The 26,460-nt window shown below is 34.8% G+C and overlaps 2 protein-coding genes across 3 annotated transcripts; both read right to left on the bottom strand.

The window, feature by feature from the left end:
- Positions 1-389: 389 nt before the first annotated feature.
- Positions 390-14,478, bottom strand: LOC123547255 (uncharacterized). 2 transcript variants are annotated; one of them, XM_045334212.2, is made up of 6 exons: positions 13,684-14,478; positions 4,906-5,470; positions 3,594-3,809; positions 2,686-2,780; positions 1,244-1,369; positions 390-984 (listed from the first exon to the last, which is right to left on the bottom strand). In XM_045334212.2, the coding sequence occupies exons 1-6, from the start codon at positions 13,690-13,692 to the stop codon at positions 928-930; spliced, it is 1,068 nt and encodes a 355-aa protein (XP_045190147.2). In that variant the 5' UTR covers positions 13,693-14,478; the 3' UTR covers positions 390-927. The 2 variants fall into 2 exon arrangements, with proteins under 2 accessions (XP_045190147.2, XP_045190146.2); XM_045334211.2 differs by lacking the exon at positions 13,684-14,478 and adding an exon at positions 8,415-9,306.
- Positions 14,479-15,297: 819 nt separating this feature from the next.
- Positions 15,298-24,379, bottom strand: LOC123547256 (uncharacterized). The gene is made up of 6 exons (XM_045334213.2): positions 24,221-24,379; positions 22,814-23,378; positions 21,326-21,541; positions 21,022-21,116; positions 19,927-20,052; positions 15,298-16,145 (listed from the first exon to the last, which is right to left on the bottom strand). Exons 1-6 carry the CDS (start codon positions 24,347-24,349, stop codon positions 16,080-16,082), a joined length of 1,197 nt encoding a protein of 398 aa, XP_045190148.2. The 5' UTR covers positions 24,350-24,379; the 3' UTR covers positions 15,298-16,079.
- Positions 24,380-26,460: the final 2,081 nt, after the last annotated feature.

The raw sequence follows: 26,460 nt of genomic DNA, 5'->3' as shown, positions 1-26,460 counted from the left end.
AATGTAAATAAAATGTTATCTAAAGACAAGGAATGACAAACTTTCATGAAAGTGAAAATCATAATATAAGCGTCTGAAAAAATTGGGCGAATATCATATATTCATGTACGTAAACAGATTAAAATCTTGAAATATTTAACGTACTAAACTAAATGGAAAAACTGACCAAATTAAAGATTCAAAAATCTAAAGATACCATACATCTTGATAAATGTACAGTTTTGTAAAATATTTTTTGAAGACGGTAATTGACCAAAATAAATTTATTTGCTGAGAAACGAAGAAACTTAATGTATTTTTCTAGATAAATATAACATTCTAATATACCCGCCAAGACTGATCATAACAGAATACAAAAATACATTTATACTGAAACAAAAAAATAATAATAGTTTGTTTAATATTTTTATTATCCAAGTAAAACAAATAAAAAGTTACTTTTTGTCAGGAAGATATATTATACTGATGCCACAGGAAAGACATAAGTTGGACAAAGTTGTGAGAATCAGTCTTTTGCTGTTTATCTGTCTTAGCATTAATATTTTAAAACGTTCAGTTAGCTTTTTAGGAGTCTTATCTATTTGTAAACATGTTACTGACAAGTTTTAATATAGACTTTACTTCAAATTTGATAGCAAACAAATGTGTTTTGAACAGATATTTGGAAAAATTAAGACTGAATCAGAAGAAAGTGGAATGTTATTTTGGATGTGATATTCATTTAAAAAAAACTTCCGTGCTGTAAGGAGTCTGCTTCGGTATTATTTCGTTTGATTAGCCATATATGGAAGTCCGCAGCAGGTTTCATGTCACAATGATGTCGCCCGAGAAGGAAGGCTTTTTTCCTTAAAGGATTTTTTTCAGAAAATTTAATGAAACTTTGCTGAACTTATTCGGTCGTGTAATTGACATTACGACAGTGTCGGTCTACAAGCTCTGCACACCATGCTGTAACAGCAGTGCTTCAAGTTGCTTCCACTTGTCCTGAAAAGAAAAAAAAACAATACAACCATATGTCTGAATAATTTAACTGTGTTTTATAACGTCCTTGTCATTTTTTACAAGTTAAAGTACTTGGATTACATGTAGCAAAATTGCAAAATGCTGATTTATAGACTGAATATTTAGCAATTTAGCAAATGTCGAAAATCCAACTCGCATTAAAGATCGGTATCACCTGTGATAATGTATTCATTAAACTTAACATCAATTACAAATAAATACAAAATAGTGCATCTATTACCCCAACTTTCTTTAAATACAACTGCGAACATCCGTCTTTCGTTTTAGGGTGTATGGCAAATGCATTTTTAATTATGTCGTAGGGATTACTCTGTTGACAGACGTCATCTAAAGCTGTATCCATGTCCTAAATAAAACAAAAATGATGTTACTGGCTTTTATTACAGCAACAATAGTGTTTTGTGTAAATGTACATTTATATAAAGTCAAGTTCCGGAAACGCTGCCTCCTAAACATATCACGTAGAGAGAGAGACCAAGTGCAAAAATAAAGGAACACTATTTTGTATTTTACAATTATTTCAATTTACTGATTGTATGTTGTTGAAATGAACCCGATCTTTGATACACAAATTATTTAAGAAATTTTGAAAATTCAACAAAATGATACAGCTTTAAATTATTTTCAAACAGTCACGAAATGTACATACATTTAACGAATGACAAAAGAATTCTCAAAGAAATAAATATCGCAAATTGTACTGAAAATCACATTTCATAAACCTTCGGGACATTTAAAAGTAAGTTTTCTCGATTGAAATGCAAATTTGTTTGACGTCTTCATCTGGCGTCAGTCGTAAAATGAACAAAACTACATGACTGAATACTACGACACTGTTGTATTTTCATCATGTAATAAAAAGTATACTGTTCTACAAAACATACCGTCGGTAATCCTGAACTCTGATACCAACCTTCCAAGTTAGTTTATACCATAATACTATACTTGAAAAATGAACAATTCTTACACTGTGTAAATATGAAACAAACATGTTTGTGTGTATAAACCGTTTTGTAATAGGCTAAAAAATATAAGTAACTTACTATCTATAAGTTATAAGTAACTAATCACAGTATGACAAAACATACCGTCGGTAATCCTGAACTCTGATACCAACCTTCCAAGTTAGTTTATACCATAATACTATACTTGAAAAATGAACAATTCTTACACTGTGTAAATATGAAACAAACATGTTTGTGTGTATAAACCGTTTTGTAATAGACTAAGTAACTAATCACAGTATGACATTTTGCTTTCCCGCCCCCCCCCCCCCCCCCCCCCCCATTACATTATACTGACACCGGGCTGACCAATCCTAGTTCATATCTTAATGCTGAGCGCCAAGCGAGGAAGCTATTAATATCCGATGATACTATATTTAGATGTGAATTTGTAATATGTGCAGACGAGTTCTGCTCAGCTAGGGACTAGAGAGCTTGGCGATAGCATAAATTTTTTACTACCGTCCATACACGCTCAATTAAACCGAGCCTGCATCATTTTCTTCTTTTGTTTTTTGTCAAAAATGTTTGGTCAAAATTTATTACCTTTAATTTTTATATCTGTATTAAAATTTTAAATACTTATATAAGAACATATCTTGAAGTGTCTAAGAAAAAAAAGATCCTTAATTAATTTACTAGTTTGCAAGTAACTTACCTGAAAAGCCTGAAGAAGACTATCCATGGTATTAAAAGTAGGAAGTAGGAAACTTGAAACCTGCCGCAGGACATTAGCAGCGTCTTTCACACTGTCTTAAAATATAAGCAGACTATGTATATATATTTATTATATACCTATATAAATTCTGTAAAAAACGACTTGTATTTCACAAGTAAATATGAACAGGTAGAAAAAATCCGTATTGTACCTTTCGTATTATATGTTACCGTAGTACTTTCATTAATATGCATGACCTGACACAGTTCTATAAATAGCGCATATAAAAACTTCACTAAGTTCCATTTTAATATCGATAAACATTGAAGGTTTCGTTCAATAACAAAACACCAAACAAAAAGGTGGAGGTATATAATAAAAGGGTCATTATCTGGGATTTCGCATTCGGCTCGAGTGGATTTTTGCCAGATCGGATCTCACGAGGCGCGCATAATAACCCTATTATATATAATACATCATATTATATACTAGTATGCCTTTTAGAGTGGTCAATATGAGAATTTGTCGATGTGGAAAAAAAGTCTACGACCTCGCTGATATCATTTTTCCCAAGCTGTTAAAACTCACATCGCCTGAATCTAAAAGGCAACAATTACTTTATCATTAATTTCAACTACTCGAATGTTATTTGAAAACAAGAGTTATCAAATCAATACTTATTTTAAGGCTATAGCTTTTGGCGAACGGGCGTTAGGAAAGAAATTCATTTAATCAGACAGTTCACTTATTTGAAAAAGATCGGCTAGATACAATTCCTCACAACCTACTTTCTGTAGAATTGTACTTTTTTCCCAAAACCATTGGCCAAAGGAACCAGAAAATACAATAAAATGGTCGTGCCGATCAACTGAAAGTGAAAATTGCACACGCTTAAGAAATCAAAATACCTATGCCTATTTGAATGTGTCCCATTTCTGCATCCAGGATTGCTCTTTTTCTCTTTAACTCTGATTTTTGTAATTTCAGCTTCCTGGCCTCTCTTGAGTACTTTTCTGCTTCATTATACAGACGACTTGCATTTTTCTCCATCTCATCTGTTTCTTTTTCAAGATCTGACTCTTTCAAATTTGTGGCTGCTGATGCCATAGCCAAGCTCTGTCCTCCTATCAGAATAATATTCAAAACGATGCCAAAATTAGGTAAAAGTTTGTAAATATCTTTATTTCTTATGGGGTTGGTATGGATACTAAGACCTAACAGGCACAAAAGGTACTGATTTCTGTATTTAAAGCACTTGTCTATATTCTGTACACGTCAAAATAATTAAACGAGACCCCCGGTTAATTATCAACATAACAGCCCATTAATAGTATCCCATTTAAATACATAAGGCTTATGCAAGATGAAAACAAAATGCACTGTACAAGTAGAAGGTCCATAGAAAACAAAACCAGGGCCACTTAATTATGTACAGACCATGTGCTCTGGTTTCATATTTCATGGAGAATTTCCTTGCTGTCTTAATCACGCTGAGGGATGTAGGTCACGCGATGATTTGTTTCGGACAAACCTTGGTAACGGATTTGTGAGCAAAGGATCACGGGTTTCAGGACGAAAAATAAAATCATGCGTACATCATAGACCAGTTTGCAATTAAGAAAATGTCCAAATTATCATCATTTCTAAGTCATAAAGACAGAAACCCGTGGCATAGGAAAATGGGTCGTCATGAAACCCGTAACAATTAAGAAAAAACTGGCAGTATGTGTAATTTATATAATCTGTTCAAGGGTAGTCACTTATTCAAGTCCGAATAACACTATATAAATATGTGCAGTTCTAACCCAGTTTCGTTTTTAATGACGGCAAATAACACAGCAATCGTCATTAAACCCCCGACACTTTGCTCACAAATTCATTACAAAGGCTCGTGAGAAACCAATTCTTTGTGTGACCTACATCCCTAAGCGTGTTAATGCTTCATCTTCGAGCGAGATAGCGAGGTGTGGGTTAAAGTTATACAGTCAGTCCGTCACATAATTTTTTTCAGGGACGATAACTTTAAAACAATAAGAGAGAATGACAAGAAACTTGACAAAATGACAGTACACCGAGGAAGTACGGAACTCTACCCTGCTTATTTTAATAACACGATATATATAGCTCTACTTTGATTGTTTTAACTACATTTTCTCTCATTTCTTCTACTTATCTTCAGATTCATATGCCTTTATTAGTAATATCTAAATGGACACTTGCCTGTAAAAGGGGCTAGCGCAGTTCCAACTAGTCCACCAACAATACCTATTAAATTAGCATTGTGTCTGGCTTGTTCCGCAGCTTTTTTCTTAAATGCAGCCCTTTCCTGTAAGTCGAATGCTTCTGACGATGCTGCAGCTGCTTCGTCCTCGTATGTTGAAATATTAGCCCAGAGATTATCAATTTCCGCACTTGCGCTGGAAATTTTAGTTAGCACGGCCGAAAGGTCGGACTCGTAACCCGCTATACGTGTACTACATATATCACCGGTATTACGAATGTTCGTTTGGATACAAGTGATATTTTTCCTCGTTACACACAACGCCTCCTTCCCAACTTTTAAGGCACTCTGCAAATCAGTAATGTTTGCTTCGCCTGAGTTTCCAGTCAAAAGTAATGTTTTCTGTAGCAAAATGTTACCGCCCTCTTTGCTTAAAGCAGATTTAAAAGATTCAGCTGTGGTTGCAGCATTCTTTGAAATGCATTTTATTTGCATTTGGATATCGGGATCACGCCTTAGTTTTGACGACAGGGTCTGGAGTCGCGACGAGATACTTTGTAATGGCTGAAAATGAATCTTTAACTTAAAATTCATAATATATTTTAATAAATTGTAAATTATACGTTTCTAAAATGTGTCGGTTGGACACAAGATTCATAGAGCGCAGAAAAGATAAACTAGAGCTATTACTTAATGTGATTCATACCCCTAACTAATAGTTCAAGAAATTCCTGAAACAATTTTGCACTTCCTGTAAAAAGTAAGAAACTTGGCATGATTGTAGATGGATGTATCATAATTATGCTTCATTTAAGCCTGGGAATCAGGTTGTGAATATTAAAAACGGCGGCCAAAATTCAAGATGGCCGCCATTATTGACACTTTTTATGAGCAAATGCTCTAGCATTGTATATATATTAAAAGATCACATTATCATTAAGTAATATTATGCTATAAATAAGCTCTATATGCAAACAGGGAAAAGTCTAATATGGTGGTCTTATTTCAAAATGGCCGCCATAGAATCACTGTTCCATGAAAATCGCTCTTCAAGTAGGCATATTGCAAAATGTTGCATGGTAGAACATACATTTTTTTTGTGCGCTCCCCAAACAATCTTTATACTTATATTTGTTTAAAAAAGCCAATATGGCCAACAGAATACAAGATGGTCGCGATAAAAATATTCAAGAACACAAACTTCAATTGGGCATAGTGTGTAAAAATTATGAAACGTTGCATGGTGGTGCATATATTTGTAAAATACGCTCCTCAAACAATTGTAACACTGGCGTTGGGTAAACAAAGTCAGTATTACCAACAAAATACAAGATGACCACCATAAAAATAATGTTTCCATGATAATTGTGCAGCAATCGTACATATTGTATGAAAATTGTGAAACGTTGCTTGGTAGTATAATATTTGTAGAATATGCTCCTTACACAATTTTAACTCTTACATAAGGTAAATAAATCCATAAATCCAACATGACCAATAAAATTTAAGATGGCCGCCAAAATATCTGAAGGTGTGGACTTTCTACGCTACTGAAAACCTGATCTATTTCTACAACAGGTCATACCGTCGTTTATATGACTGAAAAATTGTTGAATAAGACGTTAAACCCGAACACACACACACACACACACACACACACACACACAACAGGTCATAATACATTCCATTTGATTAATTACCCGTGAACAGCCCTAGTTGCTTATGATGGTATAACTTGCTCTGCTTCCATTGAGGTAGGTTACCTTTATATTTGTATGTGCGCATGTCCAACCGGAAGCTAACGTGACGAATTACGACGACGTTTACGACAAAGTAAATGTGTTTGTATATCCATTCTTCCGAAGTCAAATCATGAACCTCCCTCCGATCTGATGCTTAATGGTTTAATAATGCAGAAATAATGAATAAATTGCCGCAGAAACGCTTCAAAACAATGTTGCCTTAAAATGACGTCATGGCGTTACGTGTCAGTTACCGCGCAAAATTAATAGCTTTTATTTTGAAAGTACGTAATTATGTGCATTTTCTTTAATTGAACTATTTTTAAACAGCCATTATTTGCTGAAATATTTTTACGAGTCTTTCGCTCTGAAGAATCATCAATGTTTTGCTTCTTTTATGTAGTTTATATTGAAATGTTACGCGGAATGTAAGAAAATGGATGATGGTAACTGCAGTTATTGGGAATATAGCTCGGTAAAAGGTGACTTATTACGGCCATTTTCAAATAAAAAATGGGCAGTTTGATTTGTAATACCTATTATTCAGTTTCCGTTGATATTTTATATTTATGTACTAAAAATAAGCTCTAATATTGTTCAAATTTTAGCAGAAAATTGTGGTTTCTTGAATTAAATTGATGTTACCATGGAAACGAAGCCCGGGACCTATATATCTAAATGCAAAATTCAAAAGCGTTGACACTTGTCTATTTAAGGTACACAGCTTCCGCGTTTTATTTACATTTCAACAATATCCATGAGAAAAATAGCAGCATACAGAACGATTTTTCCATAAAAAAATGTCAGACGAGGGATTCTGCTGTAAGTTTTTTTAAGCGTGAAATTTGTTTAAATAAATGCAAATAACACAAAAATGTTACTTATTATATAATACGTTAAAATAAGATGTTTTAAAGCCACATTAACAAGAAAGATAATTTTATTTAATATTTGTTTATAAGAAATTACGATAAAAAGCAAGATATAAGCTATTTCAAACATCTCTGTTTCCATTGTTACTTTAAACGTTAAGAAAAATAAGGTACCATGTAAAGTGCTTGGTATTTTGCTTAAATAATATCACCCAAATAATCCATGTTGGTCAATAACAGAATGGCACTGAAGCCGTCGAAAAAACCCGTTTTCATACACATTTCTTTAAAAATGAGAGAAAATGCGTTACCATGGAAAAACGAGCCCCGCGACATATACATTTTTAGCTTATATCAGAAAGCTTACGCGCATACTAGTAAAGTTGTCAATTATGCAGACTCCTACGGATAACAATAAAACCAAAATACACTGAAAAGTGTCAAATATCCGTATTTTCCTTCTTCTTTCAATATGAAATACCTTTGGAGGGTCGTGTACGTCAAGCATGGATAGAAATTGTAATTGAAGAGCAAGAGATAAACGAAATTGAGATTGTAGCAGTCAAAATATTAAATTACACGAAATACAAAAAATTGCTGCGTTTCAACTAATTTGAATTTACCCTGGTAACAAGGTAACCTACTTCCTTAAACATGTTTTATGTCAGCAATTGATGTAATGATTGCTGAAATGGACATACTACTATGGCTAAGTATCGCCCTCTTGGAATGCTGCAGTAACGCTAACAATGTAGGAAAGATTTGACCAGTCTGATGTCCTTTCTATGCTAACAGCTCCATTCTGGCAGTAATGACACAATGATTCTGTCGCACTTGTTCTGTGGTACAAAAAAAAACAATAAATCTCTAAACTACTTATTGAATGGTACTAACTTTATCCTGGGAAATCGCAGATGCCATATGTACTAAACTCCATGTTGTTTTGAAGGGAAGTGCAGGTTACTTCCCTTTTTCACAGCAGAAGAATGGACTCTGAACACAACTAGCTTTAAGAATATCTTGCAAGTAGATGTACCAAATGCTGTCACACTTATTCAGAATTCTTGGAAGAACCTTTACATTATGGTTGAAGTTCCTATATTGAATACTCCATGAACGCTTCAGAAGGAGTTCAAATCTGCAGCCCCATCTAATAACTCTGCATTAGCTATGCTTCAGTTGGTATGTCACTTGTAGACGGATTCTCGTGTGTTGACGATAGATCCGACTTTGTTTCTGAACACAAATTACCCAACGTGGAGGGCACCGGAAATAAATTTTGATTTTTTAATTAACTTGGCTGAATCACAAACTTCCCTGTAGAGATATATTTTAATTAACTTGGCTGAATCTCACAAATTTCCTGTAGAAAGTTAACTTCAAGTTGGCTGAACTACAAACTTCTCTGACCATATTTGATTTCCACCAACCGCTTCCCAGGCTTAAATGGAGCGTTTTATGTTTATCTACTACTGTGCCAAGTTTCGTGCTTTTCACAGGTGCACAATTCGGCCTTTTTATGCACGGATTTCTTGCACTATAAAGGCCTTGTTAGAAAAGGTGATATTGGTAGTAATAACACTCACTACTACTCACTGCAACTTTTATATTCCATCTGGGAGATAATTTTATCTATATTCAAGAATGAGTAACAATTCTCGTGCTTTTCAGTTCATTGCCTAAAATTACTGATAAGAAGTATAACAAGCGGGCCAAAATGGCCCTAGGTCGCTCACCTGTGTAACACACCATAACAGTGTAAACATGTTTTACTTAGTGATTACATGGAGACAAATATTCTGATCCTATATTTTCAGTAAGAGTGGACCAAAAAACATGGCATCTTGAGTGTAAAGAAGCATTTTCTTTGATTTCACCTAGTGTCCGAGTTATTTTACCCCACATGACCCAGACATGACATTGTCCAAGACTTCATGATAACAAACATTCTGACCAAAATCTATGAAGACAGAATAAAAAAATGTGCCCCCTAGGGTGTAAAGAAGCTTATTCTTTGATTTGACCTGGTGGCCTAGCTTTTAACCTCACATAACCCAGATAAATATTTATAGGATATTTCATGCAGACAAACATTCTGACCAAGTTTCATGCATATCAAATGAACAAGTCAGTGTTAACAAGCTTTTCCTTTGATTTGACTGGGTGACCTAGTTTCAGACTTGACCTAGGAACCATCAAGATAAACACTCTGACCATATTTCATGAATATAGGGTCATAAATGGTGCCTCTAGGTTGTTCACAAGCTTTTCCTTTGATTTGACCTGATGACCTAGTTTTTTACCTAACTTGAGCTAATTTCGATCTATGCCTAGAGATCATCAAGATAATCATTTTGTGCAAGTCTGTGTCAAATCAAAGCATAATGAAACCTCTATATGGCTGAAAAGGCCAAAATAGAAACGGGATCTGGCCAGTCATCGAAAGGAACTGAGATATTATGACAATACAAGTTGTGTGCAAGTCTGATTAAAGTTGATTGCGAAATGTTGTCTCAATTGTGTTCACAATTCAAAAATAGCACATTTTGGCCCTTTAAGGGGCCATAACTGTTCGATCCATGATGGGATTTGGCCAGGTTTCGAAAGGAACCGAGATATTATGCCAATACAAGTTGTTTGCAAGTTTTATTAAAGTTGACTGCAAAATGTGGTCTCTATCATGTTCACAAGCCAAAATGACAAATTTTGGCCCTTTAAGGGGCCATAACTCTGGAACCAATGATGGGATCTGGCCAGTTTTCGAAAGGAACCGAGATATTATGCCCATATAAATTGTATGCAAGTTTGATTACAATCAAATACAAAATGCGGTATCTATCATGTTCACAAGAAAATTGTGAACGGTCGGACGGACGAAGGGCGATCACAAAAGCTCACCCTGTCACTACATGACAGATGAGCTAAAAAGGCAGATAACTTTATTATAATCCATGACAGTTTTTTTGGTTAATGTGTCTTAATTCCTCGTAATGGCATGTATCACTGTACCAAGCTATACCAAAAGCCATTCAGTGGAATCAATGTCATTCTCTTCAATACTTAAAATGTGACAAATAAAATACAAAAATGCAAAAGGGAGACAATTTTATATAGAAATCAGGAATGAGACTTGTTAAGTTCGATTATCTTTCATGGTGTTAAGTCAAATTGAATTCCCGTCAGTAAAGACAAAGTTACTTCTTAAATGAAAAAAAGGGAGATGACCTTGTCATTACTCAGCGTAGAGGTATAGTTATTTTGCCTTTTACAATGTTACTTTAAATTGCCTTCAGTAAATTTGATATCATTCTCTTAAATATCAAACAAATATAACATTAAATATAACTACAAAGAGACAGAAGTTTGTATAAAGTAACCACCTTGAAAGTTTGAAAGGGGGGATAATTTTGTCAAAATAAAGCTCAGAGTTGATATAGAATTTGGCCGGAGATGTGTGTTATTGCATAATGATCCAACATTGTAAGAAGAAGCATGAGTTTAACTAAAAGCGAATAACACTTTTGGACATTTTTGCGCGATTTAAGGATAACATTATCTTTGCCGATACCCGTGGAGATGGTGCCGTAATTCGTGAGGGAAGAAGCGAGCCGCGTTAGGGACATTTTGAAGTGCAAAATCGGAAGTAATTGTGTCAGAATTAAAGGACCTTGAACATAACTTGCCTTCTGATCCTTACACACAGTTTTGAAGTTCACTGTAATACCTTCATTGGTTTCAGGGATTTTTAAAGAAATCAACAATTTCGTAAAAAGGGAAAATAACTTTGTCGAAATAAAAGACAGAGTTATTGAAGTTGACATGTAAACTAACAATATGCTCGTAAAGGTTTGTGCGAAGTTTCCACCAAATGCATGGTTAGGTTTTAAATATATTAAAGGATAATTTTTGGCCGTTTTGAAACTGAAGAAAGGAAATAATTCTGTCAAAACAAGTCAGATCTATGAGACCCGATATGTGAACTTTACTTAGGATCCTTTCAACTTCCTTTTAAGTTCGTAATGTGTCAGAGAAAACAACTTCTTTTTCAAATTTTCTAAGTCAAAATGGGAATTATTTTGTCAAAATTTTAGGCAGATTTAAAGAACTTTGTTTGTAAACTGGCATTATGATTACAAATGGTTGTGTAAAACTTCAATAAAATGCATGATTAGGCTTCAGAAAGACTAAAATGTTAATTTTTGGAAATTTTCCAAGTGAAAATGGCAGATACGTTTGTCAAAACAGAATTCAGAGTTATGGGACCAGGTATATAAACTTGTCTTATGATCCGCTACATGATATTTGTACTGGTTCCCTAGTAGGAACGGACGGGACAAAGTGGTTTCTATATAGTCCTCCCAAACAAAGTTTGCCTGGGTATAACAATATCAAATTCGGTACTCGTACGATAGTGATATAGTGTTTTAAGGCTATAACCTTCGTTGAATTAAGTCGACCTTGCTGAGGTAAATATTTGAACTGTTGTCATCATTTTATTACGTTCCCTCAAATCCTCAAAATTACCACAGGTGGCAGTAACGTACCTAGGATACAGTATGGATCCATGAGTCATATGCACTTAAATTTACTACAATTATAATGTTTTCTTAGGGAAAAAAATACAAAAAGCCATTTTGAAAAAAAATCTGCTCCTGTGACAATGAGCCATGAGAAAGGTGATCAAGAACAATTTGACATGTGCATTGCTTCCGGGTCCGTATTTTTTTTCAAAACAATATTTCCTTATCAATGGTTGGCCGCGTTTTCGGGAAAAGATTAATCTTTCAGAAAAACCTTACTTCAAAACCCAGTCCCAAACCGTTTACGCATCACGAGCGAGCAACGGCATACGAAACGATAGTGATTTCTCCACCCGAATAAATCCCACACATTTTTCGCATCGAAGTCTCCCCTCTAAAACACATCAAGCTCACAGTGCGAGTTTAAAATAACGTTATAACCGTTCATAACAGACTAAACACAAACTAACAAGACCGAAAACTAGGTTCAATCCTACTTTGTTACTTACAAATTCGCTATTTAACATTTACGCTTTCGGAAATTACCTTCGCATGTCATGATTACCGTTGACAAGACGGTGGTTGTAAAGAACGTTTTCATTGGCGGAGACAGTTTACGTATTTCAAACGTAGCGATAAAATCCAGAGTACCCGAATATAAACAAGCAGCGATGGCTCACGAGGATTATTTACCAAATTCAAATAAATAACAACTGGTAAGTAATTAAGTAGAATTGAACCTTATTTTTAGTCTTGTTTGTTTACATTTAGCCTATTCTGACTGCTTGCAGTGCTATTTTTAACTGACATGGTGTACTTGATTTGTTTTACGGGGGAGACTTCGGTGCGAAAAATGTGTGGGATTTATTCGGGTGGAGAAATCACTATCGTTTCGTATGCCGTTGCTCGCTCGTGATGCGTTAACGGTTTGGAACAGGGTTTTGAAGTAAGGTTTTTCTGAAAGATTAATCTTTTGCCGAAAGGGCGGCCAACCATTGATAAGGAAATATTGTTTTGAAAAAAAAAATGCGGACCTGGAAGCAATGCACATGTCAAACTGTTCTTTATCACCTTTCTCATGGCTCATTGTCACAGGAGCAAAATTTTTTTCAAAATGGCTTTTTGTCATTTTTTCCTAAGAAAACATTATAATTGTAGTAAATTTAAGGGCATATGGCTCATGGACCCATACTGTATCCTAGGTACGTTACTGCCACCTGTGAACATTACATGCTCTTGCAAAACTAAAAAATGGGAAAGAGTGAAATTACTCTTTAGCTGAATGAATTGGTATATATCCGTTTATATTAAATCAGCTTTTAAGCTAGACCACAACACATTGGAGACGATTAAAAATCAAGAAGTCATTCTTAAGTTTTACATTAGTATAAAAGCAAGTTAGAAGTGTTTGCTTAGTTTCCTGTTACTGTAAGAGCAAAATAGAGCAGAATTCACACAACGAAGGAAACAAACACATTAAAACAATGAAGTATTTAATGTCTAGCATGTATACAAAGATCCTCTGGAAGCATAGAACGTCAAGCAAAAATATCAGATATACTCTCAAGCCTTAAATGGATCACTATCATTCTTAACACTAACGTTAAAACAATGTTATAATATAATTGCTATCAAAACCTTACCACAGCCATTATCCAAGCAATAGAATCTTGTAAGTAATCAAATATTTCCGTATATAAGTCTGAATTCCGGTTTCCAGTACAGGATAGTTATTTCCCCGTGCGTGCGCTCATCGCAAAAGGTATTATTTTCCTTTACGTTTACATCTATTGATTGGAAAGTACTACATGTACACCGGGAAAATAAAGTGTTCGATCATATTTATTCCTTCAAATTCTTGCAGCGACTTATACCAAGATTTCACTCGTTCTTCATATTGATACCATAAGTAATTAAAGAACCTGGATATTTGCCGAACAAGTACTATTTATCTGTAGTGATAGATGTTTGATAATCTTTTCATCATTAGTTTATAAATAGCATCCCTTCCAAAAGTTTTATTATCAAATCTAATATGCAAGTGTTTACATAATCCCACTCCCGTAAAAAACGCGCGCAAGCCTGTTTATCCGAAAGTTCTTTTTTTCATTTTGAAGTTCTTTTATTTTCAAATCGGGCACTCTTCAAAATGCATATGCAGCTACAGAATATAGTCTTAGTGGTCCCTAAATTATAGTAGTACTTATTATAGGATTCGTGAAGGCTTTGAAGTATAATTCAGTCCTAGATAATTATCGATTTATCTCCCCTCCTTTTTATACTCGATTTTACTCATTTGTGTAACCATTAAACATCATTTTATGTTTCTTCTTTTTACGTTTCATTTGTGGTTAGAAATTTAGCTTCCGGAAACGTTTTGAGTATTGACTGCTGTAATATGTGTATCTAAAGCATTCACTATGGAATGACTGTGAATGAATTAATTTTGACCTGACGCGCAAACGGAAGCAAAAAGCGGGTATTTATTCTTTGATCAATACGTGACTGGCTGGTATGTGTCTGCACGACTTATACATGTATACCCGTTTGTCGGCAATGGTTTATGTTGAGAATCACAAACACTTCAGTCTTTTAGTTTTTAATTGAATATTATCATTGTTAACAATCACGTGTTAATAAGGTAAAATACATATAAAATTAAAATTAGCATCACCTGATCGTTTTAAAACCATGAGAATTAGTTTGAATTATTACTATATATATATTATTGTATACTATATATTTTGTATCGACCTGAGGTAAGAGGAAGGTGTATATTAAGAGTTTGAAATCATAGTCGAAAATTTAGATTTAATTTAACAATTACTGAGATTGCAATAACGTTTCGTTAGAGGACTTAATTAAACTTTTCGTAAATGGAATGACATATTGAATTACTAAAAGCACTTTTGTTTTGCTTAAAGAAATACTTGAAGGGTGCATGTAAGAAATAATAAATAACGAGGTATACCAGTTGTCCTGCATGTTTGAAGTTTGTATTTGAAGACTCGCACGAAATAATCAGAATTATGTTTATGAATTCTAGATTATTAGCAAACAAAAATTAAATGGTATTCATTTATTATATAGCTATAAAATTTCTTCACAAGGTGACTTTTGTTTGGTAATTACGGTGAATGTTTCCGTCGTATTTACCTGTTTAGCGATTATCTCGTTTGTACAATATTGCCAAATCGCACAGGAAATTAAAACACGGAAATAAGAATTATTTTACCTAACAGGGAAGAAATATGACAAAGATTATCCCATTCTTTTATTTATCTTTAAGTATTCTGACTCATTAAGAAATATTAGAAAGCACATATGGCAGTATTTTTCTAACAGACAGATTTTCATGTAGCTTTCCTGTATACTGAAATTACATGTAAGTGTCATATATCAGCAATTAAAATAATAGGTTGTCGTGCAATGTTTTGAGATAGCAATGTTTAAGGGAGACGACTCATTTGAAAGTTTTCCATCAAAGCATATATAATATAATAAACACAGTAAGATTCTGTGTTGATTTTGTTGTGTTAAGTAGCAACAGAATATTTCAACAATTTCTGACATAGTTAAACATCATCATACAAACGAATCATGTTTTGATAACAGATAAAGACACCGGTCTTGCAAAACTGGTGAAAATAAAGAAAATTCTAATAGACAGAACTATTTCTCCTTTGTGTGTAAGTAGCTGAAAGCAAGATCTATCAGACGAGACAAAGTGGCACTAATGTTTGCATGTATATAATATGATTATTTCCCTTTCACAAAAATATTCATGAGTTTTCCAACGATATTCATTTGAAAGATAGTCAAAGGGGCAATTTTCTACATACAACAGAAGTCACTTCAATAGACTGTATCAATTTCAAATATATTCTCTTTGCGACTCTTAAAACGAAGAATCAGATAGAATCAAATGGTGACAATGTCATGATGCTCTGATTTGGACAGAAAATTAGAGAAATGGTCAAGAATTCTTTTTAACTTTGTTACTCTGGGTTTTCTATCTGATGACCGTAAAGATTACTTATTACTTCAACTGAAAATTCTGAGCTCCATGTTGTAGCAATATTCCTTCCAACTGTTCCCATTTTTCCTGAAATAAATGAATAAATGTAGCTATACAGAAAATCGTGATATGCGGTACGGATTGTTATACTGTCAATTGTTTAATTCCGTGAAAATTTATTATTCATAACTCGAAAACAAGCATCTATGTACACGCGATTACTTAAAGGTGACACATTTAATCTTTCACCACACTGAGTCAACAGGAAGCCATGACCTTTAGCGACTGGAAAATGAAGGGGAAAAGACAGATGTTACGAAACGATTGAGCTCCTTAAAAATACACTATAGATGCCCTAGACAATGTAACCAGGTGATTCAATAAAAATATCCATATTTTAAAAACAACTTAATAACACAGTACACCGCTTTCTCAGTTTCTTGGGTAATTAAAATATCTGGAATAACTTTTTTCATGGAACAAACATTGTAAAAGACATTATTTGATTGCTTAGTACGTATTAGCTATATAATGCATGCATTGCCTTTTTATGTGAAAGATTTTAACAAAATATAAATGTTAAACACAAGTACGTGAGTTTCGATTTGTCTTTCCTATCAATGAAACATGAGAGTGAAATACTATATCTAACAAGCGGTTACATGACTAGCACAATAATACCAGCACAATGATACGTCTACCAAATCACTTTGCATAAAAGTAACTTTGACCTTTTACTAATAGGTCGAGGCAGTTTCACGATATTGCGCGAAAACTGTTTTTAGCTCACCTGTCACAAAGTGACAAGGTGAGCTTTTGTGATCGCGCGGTGTCCGTCGTCCGTCCGTCCGTGCATCCGTCCGTAAACTTTTGCTTGTGACCACTCTAGAGGTCACATTTTTTATGGGATCTTTATGAAAGTTGGTCAGAATGTTCATCTTGATGATATCTAGGTCAAGTTCGAAACTGGGTCACGTGCCGTCAAAAACTAGGTCAGTAGGTCTAAAAATAGAAAAACCTTGTGACCTCTTTAGAGGCCATATATTTCAAAAGATCTTCATGAAAATTGGTCAGAATGTTCACCTTGATGATATCTAGGTCAAGTTCGAAACTGGGTCATGTGCCATCAAAAACTAGGTCAGTAGGTCTAAAAATAGAAAAACCTTGTGACCTCTCTAGAGGCCATATATTTCACAAGATCTTCATGAAAATTGGTCAGAACGCTCACCTTGATGATATCTAGGTCAAGTTCGAAACTGGGTCACGTGTTGTCAAAAACTAGGTCAGTAGGTCAAATAATAGAAAAACCTTGTGACCTCTCTAAAGGCCATATTTTTCATGGGATCTGTATGAAAGTTGGTCTGATTGTTCATCTTGATGATATCTAGGTTAAGTTCGAAACTGGGTCACGTGCGGTCAAAAACTAGGTCAGTAGGTCTAAAAATAGAAAAACCCTGTGACATCACTAGAGGCCATATATTTCATGAGATCTTCATGAAAATTGGTCAGAATGTTCATCTTGATGATATCTAGGTCAAGTTTGAAAGTGGGTCACATGCCTACAAAAAACTACGTCAGTAGGTCAAATAATAGATAAACCTTGTGACCTCTCTAGAGGCCATATTTTTCATTGAAAGTTGGTCTGAATGTTCATCTTGATGATATCTAGGTCAAGTTCAAAAGTGGTTCACGTGCCATCGAAAACTAGGTCAGTAGGTCAAATAATAGAAAAACCTTGTGACCTCTCTAAAGACCATATTTTTCATGGGATCTGTATGAAAATTGGTCTGAATGTTCATCTTGATGATATCTAGGTCAAGTTCGAAACAGGGTCATGTGCGGTCAAAAACTAGTCAGTAGGTCTAAAAATAGAAAAACCTTGTGACCTCTCTAGAGGCCATACTTGTGAATGGATCTCCATAAAAATTGGTCAGAATGTTCAGCTTGGTGATATCTAGGTCAAGTTTGAAACTGGGTCATGTGCCATCAAAAACTAGGTCAGTAGGTCAAATAATAAAAAAACCTTGTAACCTCTCTAAAGGCCATACTTTTCATGGGATCTGTATGAAAGTTGGTCTGAATGTTCATCTTGATGATATCTAGGTCAAATTTGAAACTGGGTCAGCTGCGATCAAAAACTAGGTCAGTAGGTCTAAAATTATTAAAATCTTTTGACCTCTCTAGAGGCCATATTTTTCAATGGCTCTTCATGAAAATTGATCTGAATGTTCACCTTGATGATATCTAGGTCAGTTTCAAAACTGGGTCACGTGCGGTCAAAAACTAGGCCAGTAGGTATAAAAATAGAAAAACCTTGTGACCTCTCTAGAGGCCATATTTTTCATGAGATCTTCATGAAAATTGGTCAGAATGTTCATCTTGATGATATCTAGGTCAAGTTTGAAAGTGGGTCACGTGCCTACAAAAAACTATGTCAGTAGGTCAAATAATAGAAAAACCTTGTGACCTCTCTAGAGGCCATATTTTTCATGGGATCTTCATGAAAATTGGTCAGAATTTTTATCTTGATAATATCCAGGTCAAGTTCAAAACTGGGTCACATGAGCTCAAAAACTAGGTCACTATGTCAAATAATAGAAAAAACGACGTCATACTCGAAACTGGGTCACGTGCGGTCAAAAACTAGGCCAGTAGGTATAAAAATAGAAAAACCTTGTGACCTCTCTAGAGACCATATTTTTCAATGGATCTTCATGAAAATTGGTCAGAATTTTTATCTTGATAATATCCAGGTCAAGTTCAAAACTGGGTCACATTAGCTCAAAAACTAGGTCACTATGTCAAATAATAGAAAAAACGACGTCATACTCAAAACTGGGTCATGTGGGAAGAGGTGAGCGATTCAGGACCATCATGGTCCTCTTGTTGTATTAATAGTCACTATGACCTTAACATTTGGCCTACCGACCTCAAAATCAACAAGGGTCTTCCACTGCCCTTGAATAATGAGGCGGCGGATTTTTGTTAAGGGTTTAGGAGCGGAAACTGTTACTACAACCTTGACCTTTGAGCGATGTACTTCAAAATCAATAGATTATCCTCTGCCCACAGGACAAAACAGTTTTAAATTGCTCTAAGCTGAAACGAAATTCATAACAGACCTACTTACAGATGGTCTGCGCCATCACATAATACGTTAGTTTGTGCGTTGAAAAAAGCAGAAACTTAATACAGTGTTTATGCTACTGCTAAATGCATTCGGTAAACTCTGGTTATAAAACTGGTTGTAACCGTTACGTAGAGATCGACAGTGCGGTTCAATATATATCAGCCATTTTTGTGGAGTCGAATAGCAATTATTTATTTGCATTTGACTCAGTTAATAAGAGGAGAAAGTGAAAGAAAAATGTATTCATGATATATGGTACTAATATCAAATTAGATATCCGAAATTAAACACATTAACTAATGCTATTTATGTTAAATAAGTCTTAAGTCTGCAAGTACTCTGACAAAGAAGAAACATGGACAAAGATAAAATATGCCCAGACTTGTTAGATAACACACGACAATAGATTTTAAACCACCCCACACTTGTTAGATAACACACAACATTTACTGCACCTTTGTTACTTGAAATTATTCATTCAATATATCTTCCATAAGGCCTGACGTCAACCAGTTGACTAATACATTTTCGAGAGGGCATTCATATTCGCCTTATTAATTGTTTTGTATTATATTTCAGACATGTGTGACCGCAATAAAAGTAGATTTATTTCACAATATCAGTGAATAAAATCGGTTTGACAGAAAGTGTCAACGGGAGCAGCGAGAGTCGATTCGCTGATTTACATTACGTTATATTTGTATGATCATCTTTTAATATTATGAAATAAAATTTTACCATAAGCCGATCGAGGTACGGCGATGAACGACCCTCAATGCGCTTGGGTGTGCTTGAAAACGCAAGTCGAATAATTTCAAACGAATTGTTTTGTAGTGATGCGTCCTCAATTGCTGTGCTCATGTCCTGTACACAAAAGAACAGTTCTGTAAAGTATTAGTCATAAATTTTCTCTAATTGGTTGTCCCATTGTGTGCGAGAAAAGAGTAGATAAATCATGTCTCGATTAAGATCTCATGCACCCCAAACCACACCCGGGATGGTTTGCACATTTTTTATTCAAATTTATGATGGTTTTGCACCAATCACTGTATGTGACGAAGTGTGCATGGCAAATCTACTGAAATGGTAACATATGCTGCTATTAAGACTTCTTGAATCACACAAACTATTAAAAAATATTAAATTGCATTAGAAGACGATATAAATTTCATGAAAATGTAACAAAGAGTAACTGTAGCAAATACTCATCATTTCATGTACGTCTGTTTGTCCATACGATACACTTTTGTTCGGTGAATAACACTAATATTGTCAAAGAAATGTGTACAATCTTTAAACAGTTATACAGGATATCAGAAGCAGGTAACAGAAAACGTAACTCTAACTTGCTTACTATTTTAATTCCTGTACTACGTATTTCCTCTAAATATACTGATTGAGAAGTGCATTTATTCAAACTGCAAACAAAGAGAGCATTAATGAAACGTGCAGTATCTAAGAACCATAACTCTACCTTAGCTCGTTGTTTACATTACTCCACCACCCCGTTCATCTTTTTGTTATTTTTTTATATAAAGATAATTCAAGAATAGTGTAAATGCTTTGGTTCATAGTTCACACAATGATAGGAACGGACATTGAGTGCAGAGGAATTGCATTGTGAGGAACAGTAACTCAACGCTGCATTTTGTATCATTCTCTATTACCTTTAATTTGTCCTCGGTGTAAAAGGTCGCAGATTTTTTTAACCATTTCTCGTTTTTTTGTTTTCTTGTACAGCTCTACTCCGAAAACATTTTATTTCAATCATTTGGAACTTAACATTTTATATGTTTTATGTACTATAACAATTTACCATACAATTTTGGTTACCTGGAAAGCATGCAGAAGAACATCAATGGCATGGATTGTTGGGAGCAGGAAGCTTGTCACTTGCTGAAGGACATTAGATGCCTCTGTCAAACTTTCTACAAAACAGACAAAATACCAGTAGACTAATATCAATGAATTACAAGTGCTTTTTTAAATTGTTATGAAAACCAAACATATTGTTTACTGCCGACAACAAAGATCTTAGACAAAAATGAATATGATAAACGTTTACCGAATATACATGTATGATAGATTTTCCTGTACACTTTCTAACTGTGAAGAGATTTTTTTGTACTTAACGAACCTGTTCTGGACTGAACTGGTCCCATTTCAGATTCAAGAGAAGATTTTTGTTTCATCAACTCTGATTTCTGAGACGTGAGTTCTTCAACCTTTACTGTTTTCCTCTCGGCGTCATTGTGTAGCCTAGAAGCAGTTTTCTCATACGTATCAGCGCGGGGCAAATTAACCGCAGCACTAATACCTGTAGCTGCAGTGGCCAGAGCTAAACTTGTTCCACCTGAAAATGAAAACAAATGTTTACGTTCTTGTTTGTATCACTTAATAAAATACAGCTTTTGTGACTATAATTCAAGAACAGTATACATTATTTTCCTTTAATGTCTGATCTGTCTACAGCTTGTCATTTAAAGACTATAATGTATCAACAGATTCTATATAATCATAGAACTGTACCAAACAAAACAATACCAAAATTTGATTATGTTCGTAATTAAGGGTAACAAAATGTGCAACACCTGTCAGGTCCCCTTCTACTACTCTGGACTTCCTTAAAAGAAGTTCCATAAATACAAGTGGCATGGCAAACACTGCAAATACTGCATTCTTCCATTACCGTAACGGCAACCAGTGAAAGTCCTTTCAGTAGACACTAAGATACAGAGCGAACACGAAATACTTTGAAATCATTAATATTCGTAGAGGAACTAATTTTCATTGATTTCGTGGTTGTGTCAACATGAAATTAAATTCCGACGAAACAATAATTTCCCAAGCACTGTGTGCTGAAAATATGAAATCTACGAATTAATATCTTTAGAAAATAGTCGTTTTTGCCAAAACCACGAAATTTCGTGTCCACGAAATTAAACGATTTTACAATATTTGATCGATCTAGCCATGCCATTAAGAACATAAACCTGACAGAAAATTGTATTCTGTACATTGTCGCATTAAGGTTAACATTTATGGCAAGATGTTATATTGTTTGGAAAAAAGATACAGTCTTCAGAGCGGACACGAAATATACCCTGCTTGTCCTTTGACCTCACCGTGTGACATTAACCTTAGAACATATACTACAGACGTTTTGTTTCTGCACATTGTCTTATCATGGTTAATATTTCAAGTAAGTAATTTGACAATCATCCCAAGGGATAAAAAGATACAGGGCCGACTAGAAATAATCCCTATTTGACCTCTAATCTCGCTACAAACCGGCATTATGGTTATCATTAAGCTAGCTGGGGTAAAACGATACAGAGCGGGTACAAGTTATGACGAACGCAAGCACAGACAGTCCGACGACCAGACTAAGAATGATAAAAACTACCCTTTGATGTTTGGAGAGAAATAACACTGGAGTCCGAGTACGGGGCAACGTGCAGGTTTGTTTGTATTGATTTATCACATGAATATCCAATCCTAATAAGGATCAAATACCGTAAAATGCAATTCTTTTTCGTATCATATTGATTCAGATTAAAGGTAAAAGAAAACATAGTGTTAAGATACGTATTAAACTTGAAAAGAATAAACATTTAACCGGAACCTGTAAAAGGAGCCAGTGCAAGTCCAACAATTCCGCCAATGAGACCAGTTGTTTCAACATGTTTTCTCTTCTTTTTGGCAGCTTTCTTCATATCGTACACCCTTTTGTTAAGTTCCACTGCCTCTACAGATAATGATGTCGCTTCATCCTCATGTATTGTGATAATGACCTCAAGACTTTCTATTTCAGTCCACATGTTAGATATTCTTGACAGAATAGTGTCCAGTTCTGATTCATAATGACCTTTTCGACCTCTACAAATTTCAATGCTGCTATGAATGTCTCTTTGCAGGCTGACAACAATGTCGCTTGTTGCAGTCAACGCTTGTGTTGCAGCATTTAAGGCGCGTTGCATATCTGCAATACTGATATCGTTTGATGAGCTTGTTATGAACAATGTTTTCTGAAGTAAAACTGCACTTCCTTCTTTAGAAATCGCAGATTTGAACGATTCCGCAGCCGTTCTGGCTTTTCTTGCTATGTCATTTATCTGTTTCTGTATATCTCGATCACGTTTAAGTTTAGATGACAGAACGTGTAAGCGTGGCGGAATTACTAGAAGTTGCTGAAAATATACAGTATATCCTGAAAGGCAACTGCAACGATTTTATTTTAGAAGATTGATAATTATTAAAGTTCGTGTTGCACATTGAACAATTACATTTATTATACCTCCAGTAAACATTGAATGTAAAAGTTTTATTGACCAAGCAGGTATTAATTTTGAATAACACAATTCGAACATTATCAATATACGATAATTGTTTTGAATGTCACCCAGTCGGGTGTTATTCGTTTCCAGTGGCTGAAAAATAATACGCATTTTAACATCACCTTGACTGTTATTCGTTTCCAAAACCCTGTGCCGACAAGCGGTCCAATGTGTTGATCAGGCGACTGAAACGCTTATAAACATTTCAATTAAAACTAACGAGTCCTTCCTATTTAACGACACTCATGCGAATATGCGGGTCACATATATTTTGTTGCAAATAAGGTCCGTCGTTATCTAACGGCGATGATGAATTAATTCAAACCCAAATATTTTTAAATGGCAAGGGCGGTTGTAGCGCCTAAAAGTAGTATGTAAGTAAACATACATCAGTGAGTGAATATTTTTTTAATAGAAAATATATGTTTGGTTTACGCATGTGTAATCGTTTGCATGTCGGCTGTAAACTGTCCTCAATTACATTATATAATTTACTACGCAAGACATGAATATATACGATAGTTTCATAATCATTTTTAACTACATCGCAATACTGACTATCCTAGTTGATCATTTAGTTTCCAGTATCTAAATACCACAAAATCACACTCATCGAAATATTTCTGAATATGCAACAAACGGGTAAATTAAAAATTACTGTTTAAGATACAAAGTAAGGTAAAGTTTTGTCTTACCGCCATATCCAGAGTACAGAATCTGAATTGTTCATTATTCTTATTTTCTTCCCGTAAAAACACTTCCGGTTTCTGATACAAGTCTATCACCGGACATTTTTGCATAAGACCACAAAACAAGAAGTCCATACAAATATTTATTTGATATTCGCTGCTTTCAAGTATGGTATGTGCAAAATGTAATTTAGGGAAGTTTTCCTTATAAGGTTTCATTAATCTTCAACTGCTCATTGACAAGATGAAAATCGTGAGATACTGAATATTAAATGTCCGTATTTACAAATTATGCATGATATTGTGATACAAATGAATGTTATATATATTTATCGGTATTATAAGAAACTAAATCTATTTGTTAGTGAAGTGTTATTTTACTGTATGCAGATAGGTGTTAAATGTAGCACTAATTTAAAGCCTCAATAAAATCTGCACGCAAGCAACATATTGAATATTAACAGAATATAAAAGTACAATCAGACACAAAGATAAATAGTGTTATACTCCACTTGTACAACATTGACTGATTGAGTGTGATATATATAATTTTAATAAAATACTCGATTATTGTAGACTGTTTTGTTGGATTTAACGTCACACCGTCGACACAAGTATAGGCCATATGACGGCTTTCCAGTGCTTCATGGTGGACTCTTGTTCCCCAGCAAGCATTATTTCAGGTGTGGACGGCACCTTGGTAGAATCACCGACCTTCGTCAAGCCAGGTAGCTGGGTGGTTTACTGAAAGAATTCTAAACACCAGGCGAGGTTCTGAATCCACAACGGTCAGGGGCAAGTGATTCGAAGTAAGTGACCTGAACCACTCGGTCACGGGGGCCGATAACCCTTGTAGGAGACATAGAATACACAGTGTCAGACACGGAACCAAAGAACTCCAGTATATTATTTCATATTTGGTGCGTCGTCGTATTACAAAGGGTCTTCATTTTCTTGTATAAAAGTTTTATTTATCTAGGACATGATTTTATTAATTTCCGCAAAGGAAACACAATTTAAAATGTAAACATAGGTGTATAAAATGTATTAAATCCTCGCTGAAACGCAAATTAATCTGTATTTGAAAGAGGGCTGCATTCCATTTTATTGAAAGACATTTAGTGTACAAATATGTTTATAATAGATAGCAATAAGGTTTTAAATGTATAACTTCTTGTATAATAGCATTTTCTTGTGTATTCTATCGCGAACTTCGAGAATTCATTTACCCGATAGTAAGCGTCTGCTACTGAAAATATAATAGAGAAGGCAGCCTCGCATACATCTACACTTCTATATCTGCACATACCACTTGGTGATCTTGTATTGGTTTCGCTATTTTAGGTTCGGGTGCCGAAAATTAATTTATGGAAACATACGGAATATTCATGAGGTCAATACTTACGGAAAATAACATGTTGTATTTTACTTCATCATGCTTTTACGGTCAGTTTGTCAACAGTTTTAGTGCCAACATATTGCCCTCTGTCCTATTATGCTCTGTCGGTTAGTCTGTCTGTCCACTTTTTCTTATTGCTAGTAGTTCGTCATGCTATGTCGGTCTGTCAGTCAATATGTCAACTTTTTAGTGTTAAAATGTTTTGTTTGTCTGTTTGTTTTGGGTTTAACGCCGTTTTTTTCAACAGTATTTCAGTTATGCGGTGTTCCCGGATTCTGTTCCAGTACAAACTTTTTCTCCGCAAGTAGCTGCCAACTGCCCCACATGAATCAGAGATGGAGGACAAATGCTTTCAGGCACAGTATCTTCGCCCTAGGATCAAACTCATGACCCCGCGAGCAGACTCCCGCGATCCAAACATCTGCACTCTCCCTACTGAGCTAGGCTAAAATGTCTTTCTGTCAGCAGGTTTAGTGCTAAGATATTTCTCTTATGCTCTATCGTCCTGTCTGTTCGTCAGTAATGTTAGTGATAACATACTGCCCTTTGTCCATCATCCAATGACTGTTGTCTGTCAACAATGTAAGAGTGCAAATTGAGCAAACTTAATGAAACTTGCACGGAATTTGCATGAGCACAGAATCTGGCACCATTTTTCAAAGGGTACTGTTGCTAAAACATTCAAAACTTATGGTCAATATCGAGTCGAAATTGCAATATTTCACATTGGCTTTTAGGTACATATGATTACAAAATATACACACTTAATTCTCATAAGACCTTGGATGGATTTGATGATAAAAAAGATTGCTTCGTACAAAAACTTGGAAGACAAAAATTACCAGGG

The sequence above is a fragment of the Mercenaria mercenaria genome, chromosome 9 (genome assembly GCF_021730395.1).
Source record: "Mercenaria mercenaria strain notata chromosome 9, MADL_Memer_1, whole genome shotgun sequence".
Taxonomy (NCBI): domain Eukaryota; kingdom Metazoa; phylum Mollusca; class Bivalvia; order Venerida; family Veneridae; genus Mercenaria; species Mercenaria mercenaria.
The sequence above is the reverse complement of the archived record's forward strand: the minus strand, read 5'-3'. Positions and strand labels throughout refer to the sequence as shown.

Excerpts from the sequence above, each read along its gene's own strand:
- LOC123547255 (XM_045334211.2), bottom strand. The coding sequence starts at position 8,441 with ATGGCATCTGCGATTTCCCAGGATAAA. Across the intron at positions 2,781-3,593 it reads ACACATTCAAATAGGCATAG|ACAGTGTGAAAGACGCTGCT; the intron begins GTATTTTGATTT and ends TTATATTTTAAG. Across the intron at positions 1,370-2,685 it reads GTCTTCTTCAGGCTTTTCAG|GACATGGATACAGCTTTAGA; the intron begins GTAAGTTACTTG and ends TGTTTTATTTAG.
- LOC123547256 (XM_045334213.2), bottom strand. The coding sequence starts at position 24,349 with ATGGACTTCTTGTTTTGTGGTCTTATGCAAAAATGTCCGGTGATAGAC. Across the intron at positions 23,379-24,220 it reads TCTGTACTCTGGATATGGCG|CAACTTCTAGTAATTCCGCC; the intron begins GTAAGACAAAAC and ends GTATATTTTCAG. Across the intron at positions 21,117-21,325 it reads ACCAGTTCAGTCCAGAACAG|AAAGTTTGACAGAGGCATCT; the intron begins GTTCGTTAAGTA and ends TCTGTTTTGTAG.